Here is a 27,384-nt window from a genome sequence, read left to right as displayed (position 1 = left end):
ACAAAGTTCAAATTCCGATAGGAAATTAGCAATAATTTTCAAATAATATAATTAGTAGTTATTATTTATAAACTATATTTTTTACTAGCATCTCAAGTTTAAAAGACTCAATTTTGGGCTTATAAATCCACCTGGAAATTGAGTCTCTAAGACTCGATCTATAATGTTTCAAAATCCCCCTTTACACCTTCTCGTCAGAATCTTATCAAAATCAGAGAAGAAAAAAAAAAAAAAAAAAAAAACACACCCACAGCAGCCACCACCACCACCATCACCTAAAATCCAACAACACCAAACCCAAACAGACCGGAAAAAAAAAAAAAAAAAACACACACACACACACACACACACCCACAGCACAACAGCCACCACCACCACCACCTAAAATCCAACAACACCAAACTCAAACAGACCGAATCCGCCACTAGAGAAGAAAGATAGAGAAAAAAGACAAAAAAAAAACTCACCCACGATCACCGACGGCCACCCACTCTGATCTTGATCTTCAACGACGATTTGAACTCGACCCACGGCTAGCTACGAGCCCCGACAGCCACCCACGCCCCACGCCGACTTGAAACCCACCCTCCCACACACGGCCCATGGCGATCTAGGTTTTTTTTTTTTTTTTCTCTGTCTTTCTTCTCTGATGAGGTGAGAAGTTCTTTGATGACTTAATTTTTTTTGTTTTGCTTATAAATCGAGTCTTAGAAACTCGATTTTCAGGTAGACGCCACGTGGAAAAAATACCACATCAGACGTGAGCAGACTATGAAAATCGACCCTCAAAGAGTCGATTTTTAGGTCCAAAATCGACTCTTTTAAACTCGAGATGCTAATAAAAAATATAGTTTGTAAACAGTAATTACTAATTATATTGTTTAAAAATTATTGCTAATTTCCTATTTTTGCCTAACCAGTTCAAGAAAGGAATCTGTAGTCTATACACGACTCACCAATTTCATTCTCATCTTTCGGTTGTACTTAATGTACAAAACTCTCACTATTGCTGGGGTTTGGAAAGAGGTCATGGTAAGTTGCCCTATCCCAAATTTATTTTGGAAAGGCTGATTTCTGGATACGAACCCACAACTTGTCGATTATGGTAAAAGACACTTCTTATCATACCAAAACCCACCTCTTAAACCAGAAAGCTAGGAGGGCTTGAACCTCCGACCTTGTGGTTAACAGCCACACGCTCTAGCCAACTGAGCTATTCCAGCTGTTCAAGTAGGGGTTCCATAAAAGAATCAAGAGAAATGCCAATAATAACCTATTTGAGCAACTGTGATCATCTGTGTGTTGATTAGGTGCTGCTTGAAGCCCACTGATACTACTCTAATGCAGTATTATGCACAGGGTGGAACATCACATGGAATGCATGGTGCAACCAACGTTAAAATGGTTGGCTATCATTTCTCTAGCAGTTAATAATCGAAAGTTCATAGTCCAACCTTCTTTTCCACAAGGATAAATACAGAAGTAATAAAAAGCTCATAAAACAACACAGTAAATGAAACCAAAAGTAATCTGCACTACATAACTGCAATTCTAATCTCCATTGGTTAACAAAATGAACGCATCATTCACAAATTTTATGTCCATTACTTAGACATAGATGGATCAATCAATAAACTCTTCATTACAATGAGAGACCAACACAAGAGCCTAGTAAGTGATGGCCAAATATGGACATGTATCATTTTGATATTTTTAGCACAGGGTTAGGAGAAAAAATGTCAAAAATAAAAGCAGGAACAGTCTAGCGTTGCAATGGGGCGGCCTGCCCAACAAACATGTGATCAACTGAGGGGTTGGGCTCAGTGCTTGATGGATACCGAGTCGCCAGAGCCACATCCCCATTTTCAATAGTTTCCAAAGAAATATCAGCATCATCTGCTGTCCCTGCATTTCCGGTACGCACTGGACGGAGCAGACCCTGCAATCTCAACAGATAGCTCTGGCTAGAAGGTTCTCTTACATATCTGTTGGTTGTCATAACGCTTGCAGATGACCGTTCAGTTTCAGCACGAAGATTAGATAAAGCACTAAGGTCAAGATTAGGGAAAACTGAGCAACGGCACCGAGGACATTTGACATTCAGTCGAAGCCACTCATCAATGCACTCTACATGGAAATTGTGAGCACAAGGCAGGCCACGAACCTGCACCAATTTTAGAATGAAATTTGTGTGTTAAACTGTCCTACTGATAATACCTAATGTCTGTGTATGCATGAGCATGGATGTGATGGCCTGCACCTCCTAATGTAACAATTCTGCATCTGAGTTTAACTTTTTTCAAAGTTGCATGCTTTCTAGGAATAAACATTACATGAATAGTTTTAGGCCACCCACATTCAAAAGAACCAGACACAAAAGCACGAAGAAACAATAAGATTCTGCATAGGTTAGGAATTGACACAAAACAATCTGATCCTCTGAATAAAAACCTAAAAAGCTACAAAACTTTTTTTGTCACATTATCACTTCATATGGTCCCACATACAGCCAAATGGCGAAAAAAAGCCCAACAACCAATCCCATATAATTTGAATAAGAAATGATTAACATTAATATATACATTTTGCTTTCAGTAGTGCTCTTTTCAGAGGGTTTCTTTCATGATGCATTCATAATGTATCATCCCTACTATTGAATTTGAAAATCAGGAACAAATTTGGCAACTGTGATGGGGTATAGATGATATATTGTGAATAGAATGTGAAAGAGATCTCCTGAAAACAGCATACTTATCAAGAGAGAGAGAGAAACAATTACCTCATTCCCCACACGGAACTCTTCTAAGCAAATGGGACATTCACTACAATCTGTTGGAACAGCCTTTAGCCTGAACTTAGGAAGTTCCTGAATGAGTGCTTCCACTGCTTCTCTCTGTGAACCACCAAAAAATAAAAAATCCTAGCCTTCAGGATTCAGAACAGGATGATATTAGGATCAAAGTTGCTTAAGCAATATGATTTTCACAATGAAGAGATAATTGGAAGTATCATGAGGGCATAATAACTAATACATCCAGTATAATGGTTGCATAATTTCTGATCAGCCCTTTTTCAACGTCAGTCTAAGCCTTGTGTTCATCTAAAAAGCTATCAGGGGCTTAAAAAGTTTTAACATAATATTATCTAGGGAATATGAAATAGAAGGGCACCCAGTAAGAAGACAAAGACTAATGGCAATGAGTAAACTCTAAACCCAATGAATGCTTACCTGAGCTGGAGTCAAGTAAAGTCCAGGATGGTATGCAGCAGCATCTTGGCCCATGCTTCTTGTTTCCTGACCAGCAGCTTCAAATGCCCAATCTGGTACACGGATCATGTCAACCACAACCTAGGACATGGAGGGAAATACTTCTCATAGTTGCTCAGTCTTATAAAAGGGCCCATGAAACATAAGTAACATACAAATAAATAAAATTTGCATTGGAACTGACATCATCAGTCAGGTTCGAAGACATTCTACAAAACTTTTTTTCTTATGTGTTCATAACAAGAAGCTGGCATGTCATATAAGTTGCATTATATTGTACTAAACTCATTTTTCTTATGTAAGTTTAAACGCAGGTTTTTAAGGGAAATATTAGCATCAGGCATAGAATAGTGGTGATATATCATCCCACAGATAAACAATATATACTTAAAAAAAATTGGTCATTCTTTCTAAGTAGCTCCTTGACTACAGTTAAAACATTCTATTCTAATACTAAGTTTAAACAGAAAAGGCACGAAAGGTAATATGCTTCCGTGAGGTAACTGATGGCAAAAATCCTCAAAAAATTATTAAAACTTTCAATATTGCTGCAAGCACTTCAGAGTTCAGGATGTAAGTAATTTGAGAGTTTACCCCATATTCAGATAAAGGAATTCCTTGTTGAGCGCGTAGTAAGTGTGCCTGTCTTCTTGTCAACCACTACAAAGGAGATGTTCAATAAACAAGGATCAGAACAGCACAAGCCAAAAATAGGTAACATCAAGAAGCTATATTGCCAAATAGGGTGGGCAACAGGCCAGACAAGATGGGAGAAGTAAAATATGAAAAATGAAACAGAAAAGAAAGATCTCACTCATAATATAGGGCCAAATCATTGTTAATTCCAAAAAATGCAAAGGGACAAAGAGCACCACTAACCTTCCCCAAGGACATGCAAGCAATGCAAAAAAGTCCACAGTAGCTAAAAAGCAACCAAATGAGGAAACCCCATTTCTGACCTTCTTCAGGCAGCTGCAAGCATTTGGTGCATTAGCCCCATAGACTAGCCATTGTAAAATGATGTTGCCTTTGATAACAAAGGAATACCAATAGCATGAAAAACTTACACAATCTTTTGCACGTCTGAACCAGAGGGTACCGATTACAGTCCAAGCCCAAAGGAATGGATACAGTAGTAGAGACAGAATCGAAAGCACCACTACTCTTCCACAGAAACGAGCAAACCTCTGTTGCCGCCCAAAATCCCTAAAAGCACATAAAATTGACGTAGGAAAGGAAAAGATATTACATGAGGTTTAGCTATATGAAGTGCCACCAAAAAGCTAAAAAAGAAACAAGAATAACAACCATACAGCCACTCCAAAAGAAAACTAAAAAACCACATAAAACAATTCAAGTGATGAAATCTGAGTCAACATGCAAGGAAATGATAGGGTAACTTCTGACTCTAGATTATTAAAATAATATTGATCAAAACTTCAGTTAAATGTTGAAACTTATGAACACAATAATAACCCAAAACTAAACTCACAATGTATGATGAGTTTATAACAACTTGTCTTGAGATGATTATAACAACCATGTGTGATGAGTTTATACAAATTGTATGCACATATCAAATCTAAGTACTTTCACCATTAACAGCCTTAAAAAAAAAAAAAACAATAAAACTATTAAACAAATGCAAAAATTGTCCAGGCCTGGCCAGTAAACCTTCAAAGTCACATTCTTCCAAATGGAAAACTGTAAGCAAAAAGATTTGAAGTGAATGCACATATTGCCAATAGACCAGACAAAGTGGCATTCAATTTCATTTGAGTAATCCATGTCATGGGGTACTCAAACAACTTAAGTGAAAACTTATATAAGTTCAAAATTCTTTAAATGCAGAAATAATACAACAATGAGCCCAAAAGCAGCCTCACTAAAAACACTCTCAAGTAACATATATATTTGGTTTAGCTTATTTCTAGAGCTCATTTAGCTTTATGTTCAACTTTTTAAAGCCTTTTGCCTACTTTTAGCAAATAAACCAATCCAAATTACACACTAATTTAACAAACCCCATCTTTACTTTATCAAATCAACCATACCAATCATTTTTTTCCCAACCCCATATGTTTTATCCTCCATTAAACTTGTAACATAAGATCTTCACCACAAAATCAACAGTAAAAGAAAGAGAAAAAGGCCTTACAATCCCATTCCGGCCGCAAGTCCATTATCTACGAACATCAACAGGCGAAAAACAAACACGGTAGTGTAATCAACCTATAAAATAAATAAATAAATAAATAAAAAACCCAATAAAGATAACAACACATAGCTCTTATTATAACATCACAAATTGAAAAATTGCTTAAAATAGTAAAATTAAAAAAAAAATAAAAAATAAAAATACCCACCACAATCCATATGTGCAATGGGTATGTACAAGCATGATACCGCTTCCAATTGATTGCAACAATCACTCTATAACCCATCAATGTTAAAGAAAAAAAGTTGAAGTCTTTATAACATTTTCCCATATTATCTTAGGTACTAACCATAAAGCTACTAAACTATACTAATAAAACACAATCAATACTCCATTAAAGGATACACACTCGTCGCCAGCATCGACAAGAAAAACCCATCGTACCTGCAAAAGAAAACCCACAAATTTTTCGCTTCAAATTTTCCAAAACCAATCACTCACACACTCTCAAACTCACTCACATGTACAGAAAAAGTTGGAGCTTGGAACTGACCATTTGAAATCGACGCCTCTCATGGCCATTGGAGCGAGAGTCAGGAAGCGAAATCGGAAAGTTCTAGAGCGATGAAGAAGAAGAAGAAGAAGGAGGAGGAGATTTGGTCATCGGCATTTTGGGGGAGCGAAATCGGGATCGGATCTTCGGTGGAGCGGTTTCTGTCGGGTCGGATCATGAACGACCCGAAACGCAGAGATTGATTTTTTTTTTTTTTTTTTTTCAGATTTCGGAGTGCACGAAGCTCCGTACACTAAGAAAGAAAGAGTGAAAAAACAAAAACAAAACTGTGTGAGAATGAGGGTAGTACTGTGAGTGAGTGAGAGAGAGAGAGAGAGAGAGAGAGAGGGACTTGATAGTTATAAATGGGACGGAACGTTGACGGGGACGTTAATTCACGGCGTTAACAAAATATTATTCTACTGTACTTGTTTTGAGGGAAAGAGTTGCAACTTATGGGTTCGCTCCCGAGTTTCGATAATAGCTTTTTATTATTAGATTAAGATACCAATTAGTTTTTAGTATTCGAGTCTCGATAATAACTCTTTATTATTAAATCAAGATACCAATTAGTTTTTAGTGTAAGCGGAAATTGAATTTCGAATCTCTTATTCAACAATCAGAGACTTTATCAGTTGAGTTAACTAGAACCCACTTATCAAGGTGGTGCCCCTAGCCTGCCCAAAATATACCCTTATTAATTATTATAGCTAATACTTATTAAATATTCCTGCCTACTTTTTGTTTTTGGGTTTATTAAATGCTGCTCTATTTTTTTAGTCTTGAAACAGAGCACAACTTCTAAACGAACCGTTGAGGAACCTTAAGTCCTCTACTAACACGCCTTGCACTGAATTTTTTAGTTTGTCTCTACCATATTATAATTTGAACCTTTATGAGTCTACGTTAACAAAAAATAATAGAATTTCACATATATTATACTCACTATTTATCAAATTACTAATAGTCATAACTTGAGTTTTGACTTTAAAAAAATTAAAAATAAATCATTCAGGTGAGAAATATCTTAATAGATAAATACAATATTATGAATAAATATGTTTTGTATAATTACATTAAATATCACTTACTATTTAAATGAATAGTTTTAATCTTTTAAAATTGATTTCTAATATTATATATTCACATAATATGTATCTTATATAAATTTTACCATACCTCATCTCAATTCCTGGTTCGCCACGGCCACCTATAAAGTGTACTTACTTTGCGCTACATATAATTATAGTTTCGGTTTTTAGAAGTTATAGAACAGTTTTTTTTTTGGAAAGTTATAGAACAGTTGGTGGCGGTTGAGTTGTGTTTTGTGTGGACTTCATTTTCTTGTTACTCTTCGTTTAATGTGTCACGTCTTAACAAGTCAATGTCACTCCGTTTGCATGGGTTTTCTATTACTCCTATCTTTTTGCTGTATTTTTTTTATTTATGACTTGTTTAATTAACCCACTTATTACTATAAATAATAATTAACAAAAAAGTTAAATAAGCGTTTCTGAAAAAAAAATTAAATAGGTTAATTTTTAATGGAGTGCATAATATAAGGGTATCTTAATGAAACTATAAATGCGATAAATTGGACTAACGGGTTTTAAGTTTTAAGTTTTTAATTATCTCAAACATGAAAAAAAAAAAAAAAAGAGAATAAAAGAGAGTAGAATTTGGTCTTTTGAAACTATTCAAACTAATTATCCAAATTCAAAATCAAATGTCTATGGCTCACTTTTGTGTCAAAATGAATCCATATGCAGAGGAATTCATTGATTTACAATTCATTATTATTATTATTATCATTATTATTATTATTATTATTATTATTATTTTTAGTTTAGATATTTTGCTTGTGTGGGTGTAACTCCTTAACCATGCAAATAGTTTATGCTGCATTTGTTTCCCACGTTTTACTTATTGAAATAAAAAGATTACCTTTTATTTCAAATTAAACACCCATGGGTCCTCCTTGAACAACCTAGATTTGTTGGTGGAGGTGATTTAATCAGGGACCATGAGGGGAATTGAGTTTGAGGTTTTGGTAGAGCTGTTGGTATCACCTCAAGTGTGGCGGCTGAGTTATGGGCAGGTGGGGATGGAATTTATCTTTTGTATTGCTCTTGATTTAAAAGCTGTGGAAATTGAGCTTGATACTAAGATTATTGTTGATCTCCTTAACGGGCTCGATCTTGCTAACAATTGTAATGCTAATATTGTGGTTGATTGTAGAGAAACTCTGAGGAGAATTCCCAAAGTTAGAATTTTCCACTATTATAGGGAGGCTAACAAGTGTGTTGATGCACTTGCCCAACGTAATGTTCATCAAGCTTAGGATTTTATTATGTATTTTGAGCTTCCATCTAATGTGTATTTTCTTCTTAATTTGGACCGTGTTGGTATAATGTATGAACGCTTGGTTCCTTCTAATGGGGGCTAGTTGTTCTACTTTATAATATTATCTCTTTCTACTAAAAATAAAAGGGTTTGTTGCCTCATATTTGTTAGTCATGTAAACAAAAAATAAAAAATAACGGGCAACTAATAAAATGATTAAACTGTTACTTTTGAAGGACCATAATCCAACTTACCTCAAGGACTAAAAGAACAATTTACTTATTATAATTTGATGATTTTTAGTTTAGAGGAGAGTGTCTAATGCATCAGTAAAAAAGAGTAAGTTGATCTAAGTAGAGGAAATAAAAAAGAAAGTAGAAGAAGACCAAAAATCACATTAGTAGAAGTAATAAAAAGGATATCTTAATTAAAGAAGTAACAAAGTATATGATATTAAATAGAATAGAATGAAGGAAAAAAAAAATATATATATATATATATATGTATATATGTATGTATGTATGCATGTATATATGTCGCCGACCAACCATAACTAATATGTTGAATCAAATTAACCTCAAAATTTTGGAACTAAGACTTTGTCGTGTTTATGGTATAATATGATGGTTTACAAAAAAAACACAAAACAAAACAAACTTATATGACACTAGATGCAATCTTCTATTATTTTTAAAGTAAGCCCATTTTAGATTTTTTTTTATTTTTTTTTTAACATTTGAGTAGGTTTTGTCATGCTCATAAAAAATAAAAAAAACAAAAAAGTGTAGGTTTTTTGTTCTTGTTTTTTTTATGGAAAAAAAGAGTAGTTTTTGTCATAACATTAATAAGACTTACAAGGAATCCTAATCACTATATACCACCATGGCACCATATCTACAACAAAATGTATTTTTAGTGACGAAAATTAGTGAGGAAATATTTTTCGTTGCTAAAAATACAGCTTTAGTGGCGAAATATGCATTTCGTCACTAATGATGAAAAAAATTATAACATTTAGTGACGAAAAATAAATTTCGTCACTATTATGATCTGAAAAATGGGTGCCAGGGGAGGGAAACTTTGGCGCGAGTTTAATTAATCTATAGTGACGAAATATTTCATCACTAAAAGTTGAAATTTTTAGTGACGAAATATTTTGTCACTGTAGGTTTTGCACTTACATGTTTTTAATGACGAAATCACAATTCGTCACTAAAAGTATGCTTTAGTGACGAAATATGAATTTCGTCTCTAAAAACCTTAACAAAGCCTTGGTTCTATAGTGACGAAATTGACATTTGCCACTAAAAACATAAAAACCTGATACCTTTAGCGACGACAAAGTAGGCATTAGCGACAGAAAAGGTTCATCGCTAAAGACCTAAGTATATTAGGTCACTTAACCCTTTCATTTTGTCATTTCTCTCTTTTATTTCAGCTCCCAAAAGCCTTCCACACAAAAGAATCTTCAGACCAAATACACCGAACCTTCAGATCAACACACAATCGGCGACGGTGACGGTCCCTGTCGGCGAGACGGCGACGCTTCCATTCGGCGGTTTCTATCGGCGACGGTTCCCATTCGTCGCCGATTTTGTGTCCATCGCAACGATTCAGATGCCGACGACGGTTCCCATTCGTTGCCGATTTCGTGTCCATCGTGACGATTCAGACGCCGGCGACGCTTTAGCTCCCAATCGCGACGATTCAGACGCCAGCCCCGATCGCGACTCTTCAGCTTGCCGGCGACGCTTCTCTCCCAATCGCAACGATTCAGACGCCGGCCCCGATCGTGACGCTTCAACTCCCAATCGCCGGCAACGCTTTAGTCGCACCATCCGGCGACGCTTCAGTTCGCACCATCCGGCGACGCTTCAGTTCACACCATCCAGTGACGCTTCCGGCGACGCTTCAGTTCACGACGCTTCCAGGTTTTTTTTTTTTTTTTCCTTTTTGAGTTTTTTTTTTTTTCGTTAATTTTTGTTTCTAAATGCTTGATGTTAATTTTTTTTTCCTTTTTGTTTTTTTTTTCAAGAAAATAGGAGAACATAAAGTTTTAGAAATAATAATAATAATAATTTGTTTTGTGATTGTATTTCCTCTGCTATCTGATTACTTCTATAGTTCTATAGAAGATTGGGGGTTTTGTTATTGTCTTATTGATGATGTTTTCTGCGATGGTTGATGATTATTTGTATGATCTCAGTTAATTATCTTATTCTTTTCAATGACTACATGATTGTTATATGATTAGAGAATCACTCTGTGGGAAAAATTCTTATGGAGTTAGGATCACTTTTAATCCACAGATGTATGACTATGATGTTAGATTGTTCATTAGATAGTTAAAGGACTCTCCTATATCTTTTTGTTTGGGTAAGCAATTTTGTTTTCAAAAAGGTGGAGATGTGTTAACTAAGCTGATAAATTGAAAGAACTAGACTTAGGAGAGTGGATGATTCTGTTTGATGGCTGAAACACTAAATAAATTCAGTCAATATTTTCTGTTTGAGATTTGTTCTCTGTGGTGGGACGGTTTGTCTAAGTTTGAATAGAGACCGTTCTCATTTTGTATAGATTGTTTTGGATGAGGGTTGTGCTGTTGTTGTTTGTGAACTAGAATGGTGGTTGTGGTTGTGGAATGGTGATTGTTTTAGCATTTTGGTGACTTTGATGGTACCCTTTTTGGGTTAGCTGAAATTGTTGTGAAATGTTTTTGGGTCTCAATTTTGGGTCTTCACTTTGATAGAGCCAGATTATTGTTTTATGGTTTAGTTAGTTATTTTAGATTATTGTTTGTGTTCCTCAATTTTCAATTTTGTTTCTCTTTCTGCAGGAAAGCATTTCAACAGTAAGTGTACCTTTGGCAAAAACTAGTGATTGATCACTCCTGACCTAGTGCCTTCGCTTCTTTTTATTATGAGAGGATCATTTTCAAGATTGAAGTACTTATAAATTTAACTTTTCTTTTGCAGGTTAAATACACATTGTTTGCAATAACTTTGGATTTTTTTTGAAAGTTGTAAGCTTAGCTTGAGTAAAGTAAGTAAATTTTAGTAGAAAACCTTATAAAACTCTATACGTGTGATGTTGGAAATTGGATTTGTGGTGGTATGTTGTGTTGGAGCAAGCGGGTGGCTTGCATGGTGTTATAAGGTGGGTTAAACTAATATTGGGAGTGTTTTTCATTTCTTGCAAATGTTAATGAGTATTGTTGATTAGATGTGATGAATAATATTTTATTTGATTTAAATACTTGTAAAACTCTATACTTGTGATGTTTGTGATTGGTTTTGTGGTGGTATGTTGTGTTGGAGCAAGCGGGTGGCTTGCATGGTGTTATAAGGTGGGTTAAACTAATATTGGGAGTGTTTTTCATTTCTTGCAAATGTTAATGAGTATTGTTGATTAGATGTGATGAATAGTATTTTATTTGATTTAAATACTTGTAAAACTCTATACTTGTGATGTTTGTGATTGATTTTGTGGTGGCATGTTCTGTTGGAGCAAGCGGGTGGCTTGCATGGTGTTATAAGGTGGGTTAAACTAATATTGAGAGTGTTTTTCATTTCTTGCAAATGTGAATGAGTATTGTTGATTAGATGTGATGAATAATATTTTATTTGATTTCAATACTTGTGCATTTATGAATGAGATAGAACTTTATCTAAGTAGCTTATAGACTTAGATGTTAGAATACATTATGCATGAGTTATTCTTATTTTACTAAAGTAGCATTTACCTTATTGTAGTCAAACATGGATAAAAGTTGGATGCCAATGGCTAAGACACCTGATGGCAGATTAAGTCGTTCATATATTGAAGGGGTCAATACATTTATTAATTTTGCAAGATCGGTTGTGGACTTGAGTGGTAATATTCTGTGCCCGTGTATTCACTGTGTGAACTGCTATCGACAATCTCTTCAAATTGTGCGTATCCATTTGCTTCATCGTGGGATTATGCAATCTTATGTTAATTGGTATAATCATGGAGAACCTCGTGTATTGAACGAGAACATTCATGATAATGAAATGTTGGATGGTGATCATATGGATGGTATCGATGCCTTGGTAGGTGACCGAATTAGAGGGGAACCAAGAAATGCAAACGAAGATGAGGAGGTGCGTCATTTTGACAAACTTGAGGAAGATGCAAAGCGTGAGTTGTATCCGGGTTGCACTGATTATTCTATCTTGAAGTTTGTTATTGAGATGTTGAATGTAAAGGTAATGACCAACTTGAGTAATAAGGGACTTGATATGATGCTAGAATTGCAGACAAAGGTTTTACCAAAAGATAACTTGGTTCCAAGGTCAACTTATGAAGCAAAGAAGATATTAAGTGACTTGGGCATGTCATATAAGCATATAGATGCATGCAAAAATGAGTGTGCACTATTTTGGAAGGAAAATGAAAACCTTGATAAATGTCCGGTGTGTGAGACGCCTAGGTACAAGGATACACGTGCCCAAGGTAAAAAGATTCCTCATAAGGTATTGCGTTACTTCCCGTTGACACCGAGATTGAGGAGATTGTACATGTTAGGCCAAAGAACTAAGGACATGAGATGGTATATAGACAAACGAGTGGATGATGGGATAATGAGGCATCCGACTGATAGTGAGGAGTGGAAGGAGTTTGATTTGCAACATCCTGATTTTGCCCTCGAACCTCGCAATGTAAGGTTGGGGTTGGCTACAGATGGATTTAACTCTTTTGGGAATATGAACAACAACTATAGTATGTGGCCTGTCATACTTATCCCCTATAACCTACCGCCTTGGCTGGTTATGAAGGAGCCATATTTTATGTTGTCCTTGCTTATTCCTGGTCCCCATCAACTAGGAAATGAGATTGATACTTACTTGAAATCATTGGTTGACGAGTTGAAGGAGTTGTGGGAAGAAGGTGTAGAAACTTATGATACTTATAGTAAAGAGCATTTTCAGATGCGTGCAACTTTGTTGTGGACAATATATGACTATCCTGGATCTGGTAACGTGTCTGGGTGGAGGACAAAGGGTTATCATTCTTGTTACACTTGCAACGATGAACCATATTCAGAAGCTTTGGAAAGTAAAATTGGATTCATTAACCATCGAGCTTATTTGCCTATGGAACATTGTTGGAGACATAGTTGGTTGCATAATGGTTTATCGGAGAAACGGAAGAGATCTTTAGAGTTACAAGTGGGAAAGATACAAGAGCAATTAGATAGAATGCCAAATATAATTTTAGGAAAGCATCCAAGTAATAAGAAGAGATAACTCATTGGGGAGCCAAATTGGTCAAAGGTAAGTATTTTGTATAAGCTTCTATACTGGAAGAATAAGAAGCTCAAGCACAACATTGATGTCATGCATGTGGAGAAGAACATTAGTGAGAGTACTTACGATACTTTGTTGGGTATTGAAGGGAGAAACAAGGATACTGACAAGGCACGGATAGACTTGCAAAATATGATCTTTAGGCACACGTTGCATTTGAAACAACGTCCTGATGGATCATATGACAAGCCTCGGGCTTTTTTTTCATTAAACCCAAATGAAAGGGATGGTTTCTATGACTTTTTGAAATCAGTCAAGTATCTGGATGGCTATGCAGCCAACATATCAAGGTTAGTGAATGCAAAAAATGGTAGATTATCTGGTTTGAAAAGCTACGACTGTCATGTGTTACTATAACGAATTCTTCCAATTGGGTTGCGAGGGTTTGCACATAAAGATATTAGTATTGTATTGTTTGAGTTGGACAGCTTCTTTCAAGACTTATACTCAAGGACCCTAAAGCGGAGTGAATTGGAGAAACTAGAAGAACGTATAGTTCTTATACTATGCAAGTTTGAGAAATTCTTTCCTCCAGCATTCTTTGATGTTATGGTCCACCTTGCTGTTCACTTGCCTCGAGAAGCAATTCTAGGAGGCCCGGTACAATATCGGTAGATGTACCCAATTGAAAGGTAATTAGACCCTTTAATGCATCCATCAATTGTATCTTTCCCACGTGGTATAAAATCACATAATGTGTGTATTTTTTCCTCGTAGGTACCTTGGAAAATTGAAAAGATACATTTCGAATCGAGCTCGACTAGAAGGTTCGATTGCAGAGGCTTACATTCTCAAAGAATGTATTAACAACTGGTCTTTGTATATTGATGGGATCGAAACTGTGCATAATCGAATAGAAAGAAATGAAGATTTTGGTGAATCTAGTGAAGGATTGATAGTTTTTTCACAGACTGCCCGACCTACAGGTGGTAGGCAGAATGATGGCAACTTATCTCGTGCATTGCTTGATACTGCTCATTGGTACTTATTGTACAATAGTCCTGAGCTAGAGCCTTATTTAAAGTATGTGATTTCATGTGCATGTATTGTTTGATCAAGTTTTGAATATTATTTGCAATACTTAGCTGAAAATAAATCACCTTATTTTTAACAGTGAACATAAAAGTACATTGCATAATCCTACTGGAGAAGCCATAACTCAAATCCAATGACAAGAGTTTCCCAAGTGGTTCAGAGAATGTGTAAGATATTTGAAATTTAATCACACACTAATAAAAATTAAACATTTAAATAGTTTCATCATTACTTATTACTAATTAATATCACTTGTTGTATGTCATTAGAGATGAATAGATTGAAAGTTAACGAGTCACCAGAAGTTACTAAAGAGTTATGGTCATTAGCAAATGGTTCTAAGCCGCATGTGAAGGAGTACACAGTTTGTATGGTCAATGGTGTAAAATTCCATACAAGGGACCTAGACAATCGTCGTGTAACCCAAAACAGTGGTGTATGTACGGAAAGGGACCATGAGGGAGAAATGCACGACTTCTTTGGTCATGTGTGCAAAATTTGGGAATTGGAGTATGTGTTTCGCCATAAAGTTGTTTTGTTCTAGTGTGAATGGTACAATACTGGTACCAATGGTCGAAGAAGAACGATAAGAACCAATGCACACTGCACAAGCATTGATGTTACAAGTCGATGGTATGAAAATGACCCTTTTATACTTCCTAGTCAAGCGAGACAAGTTTTTTACCTTCAAGATACCAAATTGGGTGAACCTTGGAAAATTGTGCAATCCATCCAACATAGGAGAGTGTTTGATGTCCTGGAAGTCGGGAATGGAGAATCCAATGATAATACAGAAGATAGTGACGCATTTCAACAAGAAGCGATTGTTGATGTTGTCTCTATCAATGTTGAGGACAATATTATTGACTATTGTATGGGTGATGTTGAAACTGAGGTTGTTCTTAAAGGTGGAAATCAAGAGATGCTAATCAAAATGAAGAGCATGACATACCTGATGTTGATCTTGATATGGATTATGATATGTAGAGTTCATAACAATTGTCTTAAATGTTGTGTGCTTATCTTAAAGTTTTATGCTTGTCTAAGTAGCAATTGTTTTGTACTTATCTTGAACTTAATATGGATATTGATGTGGTCATTTGTTGTGTTGAGTTAGTAGTACTTGTGTTCAAATTTTGCACTTGTGAATTGCTTGATATGGATAATGGCGTAGACTATGATATGTAAAGTTAATTGCTTGATATGGATAATGGCGTAGACTATGATATGTAAAGTTAGTAGTAATTGTTATTGAGATGTTTTGTACTTATTTTGAACTTGATGACATCAATACATAGTTTCAAAAAATGCCAAAAAATGCCAAATACACTCATAACATACCGAGGTATGAGATGGCAAGATTGGATAAAATGAGGCAAAACCAAGAGAGAATTGATGCTTTGGGATTGAAGCACATCTCAACTTCTCTAAAGGATACTGCTCAGTCCAATTGTGCAAAAGGAAAAAGAAGTAGAGCTAGTGTTGTGGTAGATGATGATTATGTAACACCTATTGGTGACGATGACAATGATGATGAGTCATCTAATTCTGTAATCCATAAGGTACAATAGATGATAATAATTTTATTGTTCCATTACTTGTAATAACTTTGTTGTTCCATTATATGTATGTTTGTTAGTTACAGATGGCACCAGGACGACTTACACGCTCACGAGGTGAGGCATCTATCCTGGTGGTTCAATCTACGGTCCAATCTACAAAAACACCTCCTGAAGCAAATCCTCCCATCCAAAGTTCTTCTAGTGCGGAGGCGCAGACTACTGGCGCATTAACTAGCACGACTGGTAATTACATAGAACATACTTAATTACAACTGCACCTTGTTTTTACTATTGAGATTATACTTCACTTAATTTAGTTATAATATACATGGAATGTATAATTTCTTAACATTAATAATGTTTAAATAGGATCTGCTAGCAGAAATACCCGTGGAACAACACGTGGTATAGCAGTACGGGCACTTGTTGAAAAAAATGGTAAGTTACTAGTATGTATAGCTACAGAATATGATGCTCCTGTTGGGAAGAATGCGTGCAAGCTTGTCAATCAAATTGGCTTACAAGTGCGAAGTAATTTGTCCAGTTACAACGTGAAAAATTGGAAAAATGTTGATGCTGCTACTAGAGATGTGGTGCTTCAAATATTGCGGTAAATTTTTAACGTCTAACTCGTTTTTGTTGTCACTAAGCATATTAAATTCATATAATAGTATTTTTATAATACATATACACTTCATTTTACAGGATCAGTGTGAGCTACAAGAGGATTCCAACTTGGTAACGAAAACATTAAATACAAAATGTAGAAGATTATTGAGTTCCAGCTCCTACAAGTTGCATCAAGCTTATAAAAAGCTCGTATAATCTCATGGTGCTGACTATGCAAGAAGCCACCCGCCAAAGAATGCCAAACTTGAGCTGTGGACTGAACTCATTGATGAGAGATGGACCAATAAGGATTGGCTGGTAAATTATTTATGCATATATTATTATTATCCAATGTTTACTATATTATGTTGTAAACTAATTAGATTAATACTTAGATAAAGTAAATGTATACTGTTTTATTCATGATTTAATAGATATCTTGAATGTTGTTTATTAGGAAAAATCAATAAAGAACTCTGAAAATAGGAAGAAAATTTCAGGCAAACATAGATGCGGGACAAAGGCACTTGCTGTTAGGGTTGATAAGGAGGTGCGTATTTTTTCATTTTTCTTAAACTTTAGTATATTACATGTTGTGATTAATTAAGTATAACTATCTAACACTTGAATGTTAATTAATCAGACAAATAGTAATGACGGTCAAGTTTCTGAATTGGCAAAAATCTTCAAAGATGTTCATTTCAATCCAAATACAAATATGTGGATGCACCATGAGGATTAAGCGACATATGTATGTATATCATTCCATCCTTATCATTCCATCTCTATCATGTTTGTAAAGCTATAACATATGTATTATTAATGTTGTGATTGTTTGTTTCTTTCTCTTTTTCAAATGATAGGAAAATATTTTCAAAGTGCAAGAAGATCATTGTCAAGATCCTAATGCAATTCCCCTTACACAAGAGGAGATCTCAAACTTGGTTTTTAAGAAGAAGTCTGGTATTGTAAAAGAACTTGGCATGAGCCCTTCCTCTTCTCTAGTAACCACCGCCTCATCTAATTCCTCGGTGGAGTATATTCAACGGTTAGAAAATGAGATCATTGAGCTCAAAGACGCAAGAGCTAGGGACCAAGAGGAGCGAGCTAGGGACCAAGAGGAGCGAGCTAAGCAAGAAGAGGTCCAAAAGAATATTCTTAACTTTTTAAGGAGGAATGGTTATGATGACGCTCTTACCTATGGGGGTGGTTCAACTTCAAGTTAAAACATGTTTTGGTTAGTACTTTCTTTTAGCAATTGACCCACATTACATGGTGTGACTACTCTTAATGTATTGTTAGAAATGTTTCTTCTAACATAATTAATGTTTTTACTTTATGATTTTAATGTAGTATTGGTTTTATATTTGTGCAGATTTCTTATTGGTGGTTTTAAGGAGATTTACTTTTGGCATTAGTTGAAGACATATGAGGACATCTTCCGTTAGTTCTAATTATATTATGCTATACTTTTTGTATTGTTATAAAACATCTTGAGTTATTGTATATGTTGAAAACAATTATTGTATGGAAGGAGTTTGAATTAGATACTTGTTTTATTTTTTACTTGTGGAATGTATGGATCTTTTTTTATAAATGTGTTGTTGAAATAAATGTATTATTCAAATGTGAGGTTTTAGTAATGTTATAACAGGTTACAAGTTAATATCAAAACCATGAAAAAAATAAAAACAGAAAATAAGTTTTAGTGACGAAATATTTCGTCACTAAATGTAACAAAATTTTGTAAGAAACGGTTTTAGTGACGAAAATTTTCATCGCTATATGTGCATGGATTTTCTTAAAAATAGTTTTAGTGACGAACTTTTTCGTCACTATATGTACCCGATAAATAGTTTTAGTAACGAAATTATTTGTCACTAAATATGATTTAATAAACTAAAGTGTTTTTAGTGACGAAATATTTTCGTCACTGAATGGTGTTTTTAGTGAGGAAAACATTTAGTGATGAAACGTTTTCATCTCTAAAAGTTAAAAAAAAAAAAATCAAATTGGACTTTTAGTGACGGGGTTTCAGCGTCAAAATGAATTTTGTCACTAAAAGTCCAATTTCGTCACTAAAGGTTCTTAATGACGAAATACTGAAATTTTAATGACGATTTTTTTTGTCACTGAAAATACATTTTGTTGTAGTGATATATATACTTCAGCCATAAGTCATTGCTATTACTTCATATTCCACTGACTTTGATCACGCTGAAGATCACAATGATAGACTTATTTTTCATGGTTATATGGCCACGAATAAAGTGAGATTTTGTTCTAAAAGCAATGGAGATGATAGCTATGGGAGAAGAGAATCCATGGCTGACGTGTTGGAACTTGGAACTAGATTTGCTTTATGACACTTTTTCTGCAGAGGTGTTTATCTAGTCTTCATAAAGAAGAGCCAAAAACCCTGTGTATTGTTTGATTTTAAATTTTCCAATTTGCAATATTTACTTCAAATCTTATGTATGGTTGAACGAATGTTCCTTGAGGTATGACTACGACCCAAAAAGATGTTCTTTTTTTTCTTTTCTTTTTTCTAGAAGTAAAGGGTTCTTCAATCTCATGTTCTTTTTGTTGGAGTAATATTCTCTCCGATTATTAATATTATGAATGTTGGGTTTGAGATTTGAACATAAAACCTCTACAATTCTTACAAAAAGAGCACCCTTTGCATTTCAAGAAAAGTAGCAAAGTATATGAACACCGTATATCCGGCTCTCAAATTGTACTTATGATGACTTTGGAATAAATTCTACACAGTACTTTCTTTCTTCTCTCTTTTTTTTTTCAACTCTACTTTCATATAGAGGAGTGTTGTTTACTACATGTCCATGTTATCTGTGTGGAATATATTGGGGGCCCAGGCAAAAATGGAGGTCCAGAGTATGTCAATCAAGTTTTGGCCTAACAAGCTCACATGCTTTGCTTTCACACCATGCTTGGTTCCGACAAAAACTTCATGTCAAGGACCATAGATTGTTGTTTTGAAAACCATCTTGAGGAGCCCTAGCCATAAAAAACCAGTCACAACCAGTACTCAAAAGCCTGAAAGATTCATGACAAGAATAAAACAAACTGTTTACGTATTGCAAGATATGTTCATGTGTAAAATCATGATTACACAGTGAATGATCTAATCAAGGACAAATACCAGTCTATACAAAGAGGTTAGATAACCTGCTGACAAAGGTGTCGAGTTAGTACAGGCCGGCCCAAGCATTTTGGAGGTCTAAGGCGAAATTTTTAAATGAGGTATTTTTGTTATCACTTAAATAATATTTAACTAGTATTTTATACAATAATATTTTTAAAATCCATTCTTTTTACTTTTTAATATGATATTTTTTTGAGAAAATGCTAAAGTTATAACAATTTTAGTACAAACTGTTGTTATAATGAATGTGATCAATGACATGAGGCTTACAAAAATACTAGAAATATTATAAAATTTACAATATGAGAATTACAAAGATATATCATCAATCACAAATATTCATTCAAAAATGCATTCAATAGTTTGTTGAAATTCACTTATCATATTCATTGTCACATTAAATTATAAAAGTTATGGAGACCGTCATGCACCCTTGGAGCAGTGATCACTCCACAAATATAAATTTTTGTGGGTGTGGGGTGGCAATGACTGAGATTTAAGTCTCTAGGAGAGAGTTTCGTACACATATACTTAGATTAGACTAGAGCAAAATTTTTATCTTGTATAAAAATAATTAAATAAATGAAAATTACTTGTGATTAATAACACGTCTATTTGTAAGACCTATTTATTTAAATTTGTCTTATCTCTATTTTTAGGATTACTTAATTCTTTGAGTCTTCTTAATAGTGAAAAAAATATAAACTAAAATGTTTTAATATCTCCCAAAAATATTTGTATATAAAAAATAAAAATAAAAATTGCTCCCAAATTTGGGGCCTTCTCTAGAAGGGGGCCCTAGGCAATGGCCTAATTGGCCTAAGCCTAGGGCGGCACTGAGTTAGTATTCAAATAACAATAACAAAATACTAAGTAATTGATTCTCAAAAAAAAAGAAAAAAAATATTAAGTAATTGCCAAGAACTTTATAGTTTAACTGGTTGACACTTCCTAGAGTTTTAAATAAAGACATCCAGAGTTCAAATCCCTCCTACATCCAACTTTTGAGTTATCTATCCCAAAAAAAAAAAAAAAATACTCCGTAACTTTTGTAGATAAAATCAAACTGAATAAGCTGGTAGGGTTGCCAATTGTTGGAATTTGGTAAGGCAATAGCACTAATTAACATGAATACCAAGGTACTAGATGCTTGGGAAGATACTATTCTACATACAATAGAGAATTTTTTTTAATTAGTGCCTATGACAAGACTGACATGCATATATACCACTCAATGAACTCCACTAGGCAAGAGGAAGAATAAGCAGTGAAGAAGAGAAATTATGCTTCATAAAGGCAGGTTTATTATGACCCCTAAAATTTCATGGCACTAAAATAACAATAGTCATATTTTAAAAACAAATTACAACTTCATTGTCTTCTTGAGCCTCAAATCCACAAACATTTAGGAAGCTGCAACCAAGAATCCAGACATTACTCAAAGCAAGCAAATTAAAGACTTTAATCAAAGAGAAATTAATAGACTTCAATTCTTTTTCTCCCACAGATAACTCTTGATCGTATGCTTCCTTTTGTTTGAAAGTATTAGTCAAGCCAACCAATAGGTGTGAATGGGAAAAACAGAAGCATGAAGGAATTTGATGAGCTAAAGAATATAGATCACTTTTTGACTTCAAATTCTATGTTTTGAATAGCACACACATAAAGCGAATTTGCAAGTTGGAAAACTGCACAACTAATGACAAATCAATCCTACAGTTGGCTGTGGTAGCAGCAGCAGAAGAATCACATTCTGAAACATACCCTCTGCTTCAAAACAAAATAAATAAGATGTTAACAAGCACCGTGTAGTTCTTGTTAAGGTTTTTTAAGGTGGGTTTAATAAAAAAATGAGATAAATAAAAGAAAAAGACATAAAAGTACTTATAAAATTGAAAAAAAAAAAAAACATAAAGTTGCAAAAAAAAAAACAAAAAAGTTGTCAGAAAAAAGTCAACAGAGTTGTTAACGGGCACCGCGCATAACATGACAATGTGAAAGTGAAACATTCATGAATGTAAAATGACAAAAGTGAAAACTTGCCTAATCTGTGAATATGCTAAACTGTTCTCCACCTTATAGCATCACCTTTATTAAAAGAGCACCCACCACACCACATTCACACAACACTCAAATTGTACAGCAACTATGGACTTGGTGAAAGCAGTGAATCTTGGGTGCTGTACTGTCCAATGTTAGTGAAAGGTGAGTATGGAACCTAACAAACTTAGGTTGCAATACATGCGGTCTAAAGCTTCCCAATTATGGCCTCAAGTTCATTGTACAAACGATGGAATCTTAAGGGTTTCCAAGAAAATGCCCCACCCAAGTTATAATGAACCTAGGTACCTCCTGAAGGTGTGAAAATTATCTTTAGGCCTGCTCCATGGAGCAGGCACAGGAGACACTCTGAAGGTGAGGGATAGAAGTACAACCCACTTCATGCCAGGAGTCACTTGGTGCAACACATCTATAGTGACTAGTTCACTGCATAGATAAAACGAAAAATGAAAATGCACCATTATTTTTCCAGCATTGACTTTATGACCAGTAGAATGGCCTTTACTATATTATAAAAAGGAGGCCATCCAAAGGAGTATAGACTTAAATTACACACTAGTACTCGGAAACAGGAAATTTTGAAAAATTAAATTGTAGGAAATAAATAATTTCATTAATCAGATAGGAAACATACAAGATAAACTTATGAAGTATGCTGGATGTATTCCCTAAAGTTCCTAAAACATGTTACAAGTACAAAGAATCAATGAAATCAGATAACATTGGAGGCCTACGAACATCAAAGAATGAAATCCAATAAAATAACAACTCAACAAATTCAGATTTAAAATTCTCCATGAATTATTCTTGATCATCAAACATCCTCCTATTTCTCTCCCACCATAGATACCACACCAAACAATAAGGACCAGCATTCCGCACTTTAGCACAACACAAAAAACCATGATTTGATCAAATATAGTTTTTTTTTATTTAATTATTATAAGTAATATATAAGTAAAATAAGAATATAAGAAGCTCCTATGAATAAGATGAAACGTTCAAAGAACTTTCAAAATAAAAAAAGCTTCTTCTGGTGAAACAATTCCTAAAACTTGGCTGTACATGTTAAGGCTCAGAGGAGCAATAGAGAGTATAAGCTGCCACAATGGATTGAGTATAATTGTCCAGAGATAATTTGACTAAATGTAAGTAACATTAGTATATAAAAAAGCATTTATCAATGGGATAATCTGTTTATAAAACGTGCAAGGTTTGAGAAGCTAGAAAAAACATCTAGACTTGGCTGTACCTGAAAAGGTTCGTAGGAGAGATAAAGGCTGCAAGCTGCCACAACAAAGTGAATAAATTTGTCCACAGACAATTGAGATCAAATTAGCCAGTTTCTGAGCCTCTAAGTTTACTTGAGCAGTGACAAGAAAGAAGAATAAACCAAATCCCATGTACTGAAGATTTAAGGATCATTGGAACATGGGCTCATCACTGCAGAATAATTAAGTCATTCCACATACACTTTAAAATAGGCCATCTGAAGTCATGACTTTATGAAAAGAAACTGGTTCATTGTCTTGTTCGATCGCTTGGGCACCACAAAAAAGTATTAAGCCCATATTTTAAATTTATTAATTCTATGGAATTTCCGATGTATAAATGTGAAAGGACTGTACAGATGACAGTGATGATGATAACCAATAGAGAAGATGTAGACAATCTGCCACATCTATCACCACTGCTTAAATACTAATTACAACAAGATTAAAAAATTAATTACAATTTGGTGGATTGTAACATTTATACACCGCAGATGCAGGCTGCTTGTAAGTAGGAATGCTTTTGGTGTCAACAAATCGGACTTCACCGGGGGCAAAAGAAAGATCCCGATGCCTGAAATTGATAGGGAAAAGAATTCATGGCTCACTTAATGTTTATTTACTTTGTTTAAGAATTTGATAAGAAAAGTGGGTCCTTTATAGATACCATAAGAAGAGCTGTGGACTATCCAGTTACCTTCGCAGGTCAAGTCCAACCAAACCAGCTTGAAGGATTGTCAAGTTATCAGAGTCTGGTGAGACAATAATAACCGTGTCACCAGAATATTGAGTCTCAAGAATTGACATGAGTTGTGTTACCCGAACAAATACATCTGCAACACTCTCATTTGGGGTTCCATCATCGATAGGAGGAGGTTTGATGGTTGTAGAAATACCATCTGATGCATATACCTGAAGCATTTCGAAGCAAGCAATTTTGCATCTATAAGGATACTGACATTTGTAAATAGGGTAATATGAAGCATTACAGAAGAAAAGGAAAGAAAAAATCTGTTTCAGGTAGATATTAAGTCATATCACTACTAATTTGAAGAAAGAGTATATGCAGAAATCCTACTTCTGAAACAGATTCCAAGTTTTTTCCTTCATAAGCTCCCAATCCACGAGCATCCAGAAAGCTGTACTCTGGGACTATATAACTGAAAGCATAGAAAAGATTAACTCTTTGACAGAACAGGTTGCAATGAAATTGAATAATCAGATACTTGCATTGCAAATTATCATTCAAGATTCGTCTTTGAAATCATAAATTCCACTTAGATTATAGGAAACAGAAGTTCAAATACTCTCTTCCATTGTTAGAGTGAATACATAAGCAGACTAAAGATCATTTTAACATGTAGAGGTTCGGTGTTATTGGACAACAGATCAAATAATCCCTTTCTCTTCCAACATCATTCCAAGCAACTAAACAGGGCATCTGAGTTTATAGTTTGATACCCAGCACCATTTAATTCCAGCTACCACCAAATCTCATTTTTCTTCACACACACACACACACACACACAAAAAAGCTCCGCATTCTATTTAACTCTAAATAATTGATTCAATTGAAAAAAAAAAATTTCACAGACCTTCGACTGACTCCATTAACTGATGCAATGATCTCTGCTGCCTGATAAGCTCTTTGAGTAATAGAAGGCCAAATCCAACATCCTTTTTCACAAGCCCCCATTGCCTTAAGTTCAAAAGCAGCCCGAACAATCTGCTTCTTCCCTTTCTCTGACAACCCACTATCCATTGAAGTCTTCGCAACTGGATTTGTATTAATGATTCCCAAGCTCTCATACTCAGACTCCCCAGCCCTCACCAAAAAATACCTTCCCACAACAGCAATTACCAACAAATACAAGAAACAATAACAGCAGTACTATTGCTCATTTTCTTGATAAGAAAAATATAGGAAACTATGAAACTATGGTATACAGGTTTAGAATCAAGTTATACTTAGTTTAACACTTTGCAATATTACAGCCGTCCATAACTTTTTATATGATTAAAATTTAACAATTCAACCATTGGATTACAGATTCTCATTGCTCTTAATATGCACACCAAATTTCGAGTTAATCAAATGTTATTTACTATCGGATCCACAATTTTTATGCATAAACTTTAGAGTCGATAAAAATAAAAAATAAAAACCTTAAACTTTAAACATTTTATGATGAGAAAGTTATTCATCTCTAATCATCTTGATACTTTGCAACCATAGAGGGTAAAAGGGGATAACGTGATTTAATGGTTGAATAGTCAAAATACACTTATCAGTGAAAAATTATGAAGTGGTGTAAGTGTAGAGTTATATAGCTGTTGTCTATTAGGTTTTCCAATTAAATTCAATTATGTGATTACATTGACCGATGAACCAACTGGTATGCAACCACATCTTTTTTTTATTTTTTATAGTTACAATATGCTACTAACTTATAGCTTGAACTCTTTTCCCCCCTAAACTCCATACACTTTGTGCATAGGGAGGTGCCAATTAAGCTACAGTATGCATCCACATGGTTTCAGTTAATTTTCCTCGGAAAAGATAACATTGTTATTGTTTGTATTGACCCATATAACCATATGATGGAATTTAATCGCCAAGCTCAAGCTATAGCACCTAAGCAACTGTTAATAAAGCATATTTACACTATATAAAACCCAATGAAGCTAAGGCATTTATTTACCCAACTCTCCCTCATTACTCCAATGTGGCCTAAATTATTATATTAAAAAAAAATCTGAAAAAAAATAAAAACAAATCGACTCACTAAACCATAAGCTAGAAAACCCATTATTATTTTTCCAATTTTCACACAATATTCTCAGCAATTACATATAGAATGAGCTTGAGCTAGACAAAATCAAACATTTTTTCTTTCTGGGTATGTTGAATTACCTATTGGTGAGCCGAAATGGGGGCATCTGGAAGAGGCCACGGGCATCTGCGACCGGTAAAGCTAGAGAATTGGGTTGAGTAAAAGGGGTGGTGATAGAGATAGAGATAGAGATAGAGATGGTGAGGAGGTGCCGGCGGTTTACTATGGGGTTAGAGGAATTGTGAGGGGTTTTGGTGGTTGATAATGGAGGAACGGTTGAGTGTGGGACAACAAGAGTTGGGACTGTAACGGACGAGGAAGATGTTGCAAACATTTTTGGGTTTGGCGGGTACTTTGTGCTGCGTCTTGCCAACTGCTAACAACAATGTAACTAACTAGTAACATCCTTTGGAGGTTTTTAACAGGATTGTGTAAAATTTACAGAAGTCAAGTAGACAAGCACTTCTAGGTAGAACTCATCGCCTTTTTTTTTTTTCTTTTTTGGGTTGGGTAGTGATCTATTTAGGATCCGTATATTTTGTAAAATTTTAAAACTTTTAATTGAAAATAATATAAATAAAAATAAAAATTAGTTGAAATAGTAGTGTGAGACTTATGAATAGTATAAAAAATTGCAGCGATACCATGAATAGTAGCAAAAATAAGTTGAATAGTAAAATAAAGTGACAAAATTAATCATGCCAAACGGATACTAATAATTATCGTATATATATAGATATCTCTTTAAAAGTTGTGGGGAAAATATTATTTTAATTTTTAAATTTTATCAAAAGTTTGTCTTTTGTCCATAAATCTTAAAAAGTTATTTTTTTATCATTAATTTTGTCTATAAAAAAACCTCTTTACAAAGTTTAAGGATGAAAAATAACTTTTTTCAATAGTTTAAAGAAAAAAATTTTGGTAAAATTTAAAGATAGAAAGTAAATTTTTTTCAATATATAGTTTAGTAACGAAAAATAAATTTTTTAGATGATAATAAATATTCTTATTAAAAATTCATTGATTGTGTAATATATATAATGAGTTAAGTTTGACGTTGTGTGCTACATGGTAGATGTATGGCAAAGAATAAAGAGTAATGTTACGTGCATAGCATTTTTACAACAATCTCACAATAAATTTTAAGTGACAAATTGTTATTGTGATAAAAAAAATTGTGACAGTAATGAGCTC

The 27,384-nt window shown here is 34.4% G+C and overlaps 2 protein-coding genes and 1 non-coding gene across 3 annotated transcripts; all 3 read right to left on the bottom strand.

Annotated features, from left to right (window-relative positions):
* Window positions 1–1,151: 1,151 nt before the first annotated feature.
* TRNAN-GUU (transfer RNA asparagine (anticodon GUU)) lies at window positions 1,152–1,224 on the bottom strand. The gene has a single exon. It is a non-coding gene; the product is annotated as a tRNA-Asn (tRNA).
* Window positions 1,225–1,514: 290 nt separating this feature from the next.
* Window positions 1,515–6,311, bottom strand: LOC142631893 (E3 ubiquitin-protein ligase SIS3). Its single transcript, XM_075806239.1, has 10 exons — window positions 5,980–6,311; window positions 5,832–5,870; window positions 5,635–5,701; window positions 5,427–5,500; window positions 4,336–4,474; window positions 4,148–4,240; window positions 3,863–3,928; window positions 3,230–3,349; window positions 2,780–2,893; window positions 1,515–2,164 (listed from the first exon to the last, which is right to left on the bottom strand). The coding sequence occupies exons 1-10, from the start codon at window positions 6,006–6,008 to the stop codon at window positions 1,763–1,765; spliced, it is 1,143 nt and encodes a 380-aa protein (XP_075662354.1). The 5' UTR covers window positions 6,009–6,311; the 3' UTR covers window positions 1,515–1,762.
* Window positions 6,312–23,646: 17,335 nt separating this feature from the next.
* LOC142630791 (uncharacterized) lies at window positions 23,647–26,602 on the bottom strand. Its single transcript, XM_075804843.1, has 5 exons — window positions 26,271–26,602; window positions 24,952–25,197; window positions 24,435–24,516; window positions 24,054–24,268; window positions 23,647–23,930 (listed from the first exon to the last, which is right to left on the bottom strand). Exons 1-5 carry the CDS (start codon window positions 26,522–26,524, stop codon window positions 23,810–23,812), a joined length of 918 nt encoding a protein of 305 aa, XP_075660958.1. The 5' UTR covers window positions 26,525–26,602; the 3' UTR covers window positions 23,647–23,809.
* Window positions 26,603–27,384: the final 782 nt, after the last annotated feature.

This window comes from Castanea sativa, chromosome 4, assembly GCF_040712315.1.
Source record: "Castanea sativa cultivar Marrone di Chiusa Pesio chromosome 4, ASM4071231v1".
Classification (NCBI taxonomy): domain Eukaryota; kingdom Viridiplantae; phylum Streptophyta; class Magnoliopsida; order Fagales; family Fagaceae; genus Castanea; species Castanea sativa.
Note: the sequence above shows the minus strand (reverse complement) of the source record. Positions and strands in the feature narration are given on the sequence as shown.

Coding starts and splice junctions, on each gene's coding strand:
- LOC142630791 (XM_075804843.1), bottom strand. CDS start 26,524: ATGTTTGCAACATCTTCCTCGTCCGTTACAGTCCCAACTCTTGTTGTC. Junction 24,517..24,951: donor GTTAATGGAGTCAGTCGAAG/GTCTGTGAAATT, acceptor CTATGCTTTCAG/TTATATAGTCCCAGAGTACA. Junction 24,269..24,434: donor ACTTGGAATCTGTTTCAGAA/GTAGGATTTCTG, acceptor GAAATGCTTCAG/GTATATGCATCAGATGGTAT.
- LOC142631893 (XM_075806239.1), bottom strand. CDS start 6,008: ATGGCCATGAGAGGCGTCGATTTCAAATG. Junction 5,501..5,634: donor CATTGCACATATGGATTGTG/GTGGGTATTTTT, acceptor TTTATTTTATAG/GTTGATTACACTACCGTGTT. Junction 4,241..4,335: donor TCAGACGTGCAAAAGATTGT/GTAAGTTTTTCA, acceptor AAATGCTTGCAG/CTGCCTGAAGAAGGTCAGAA.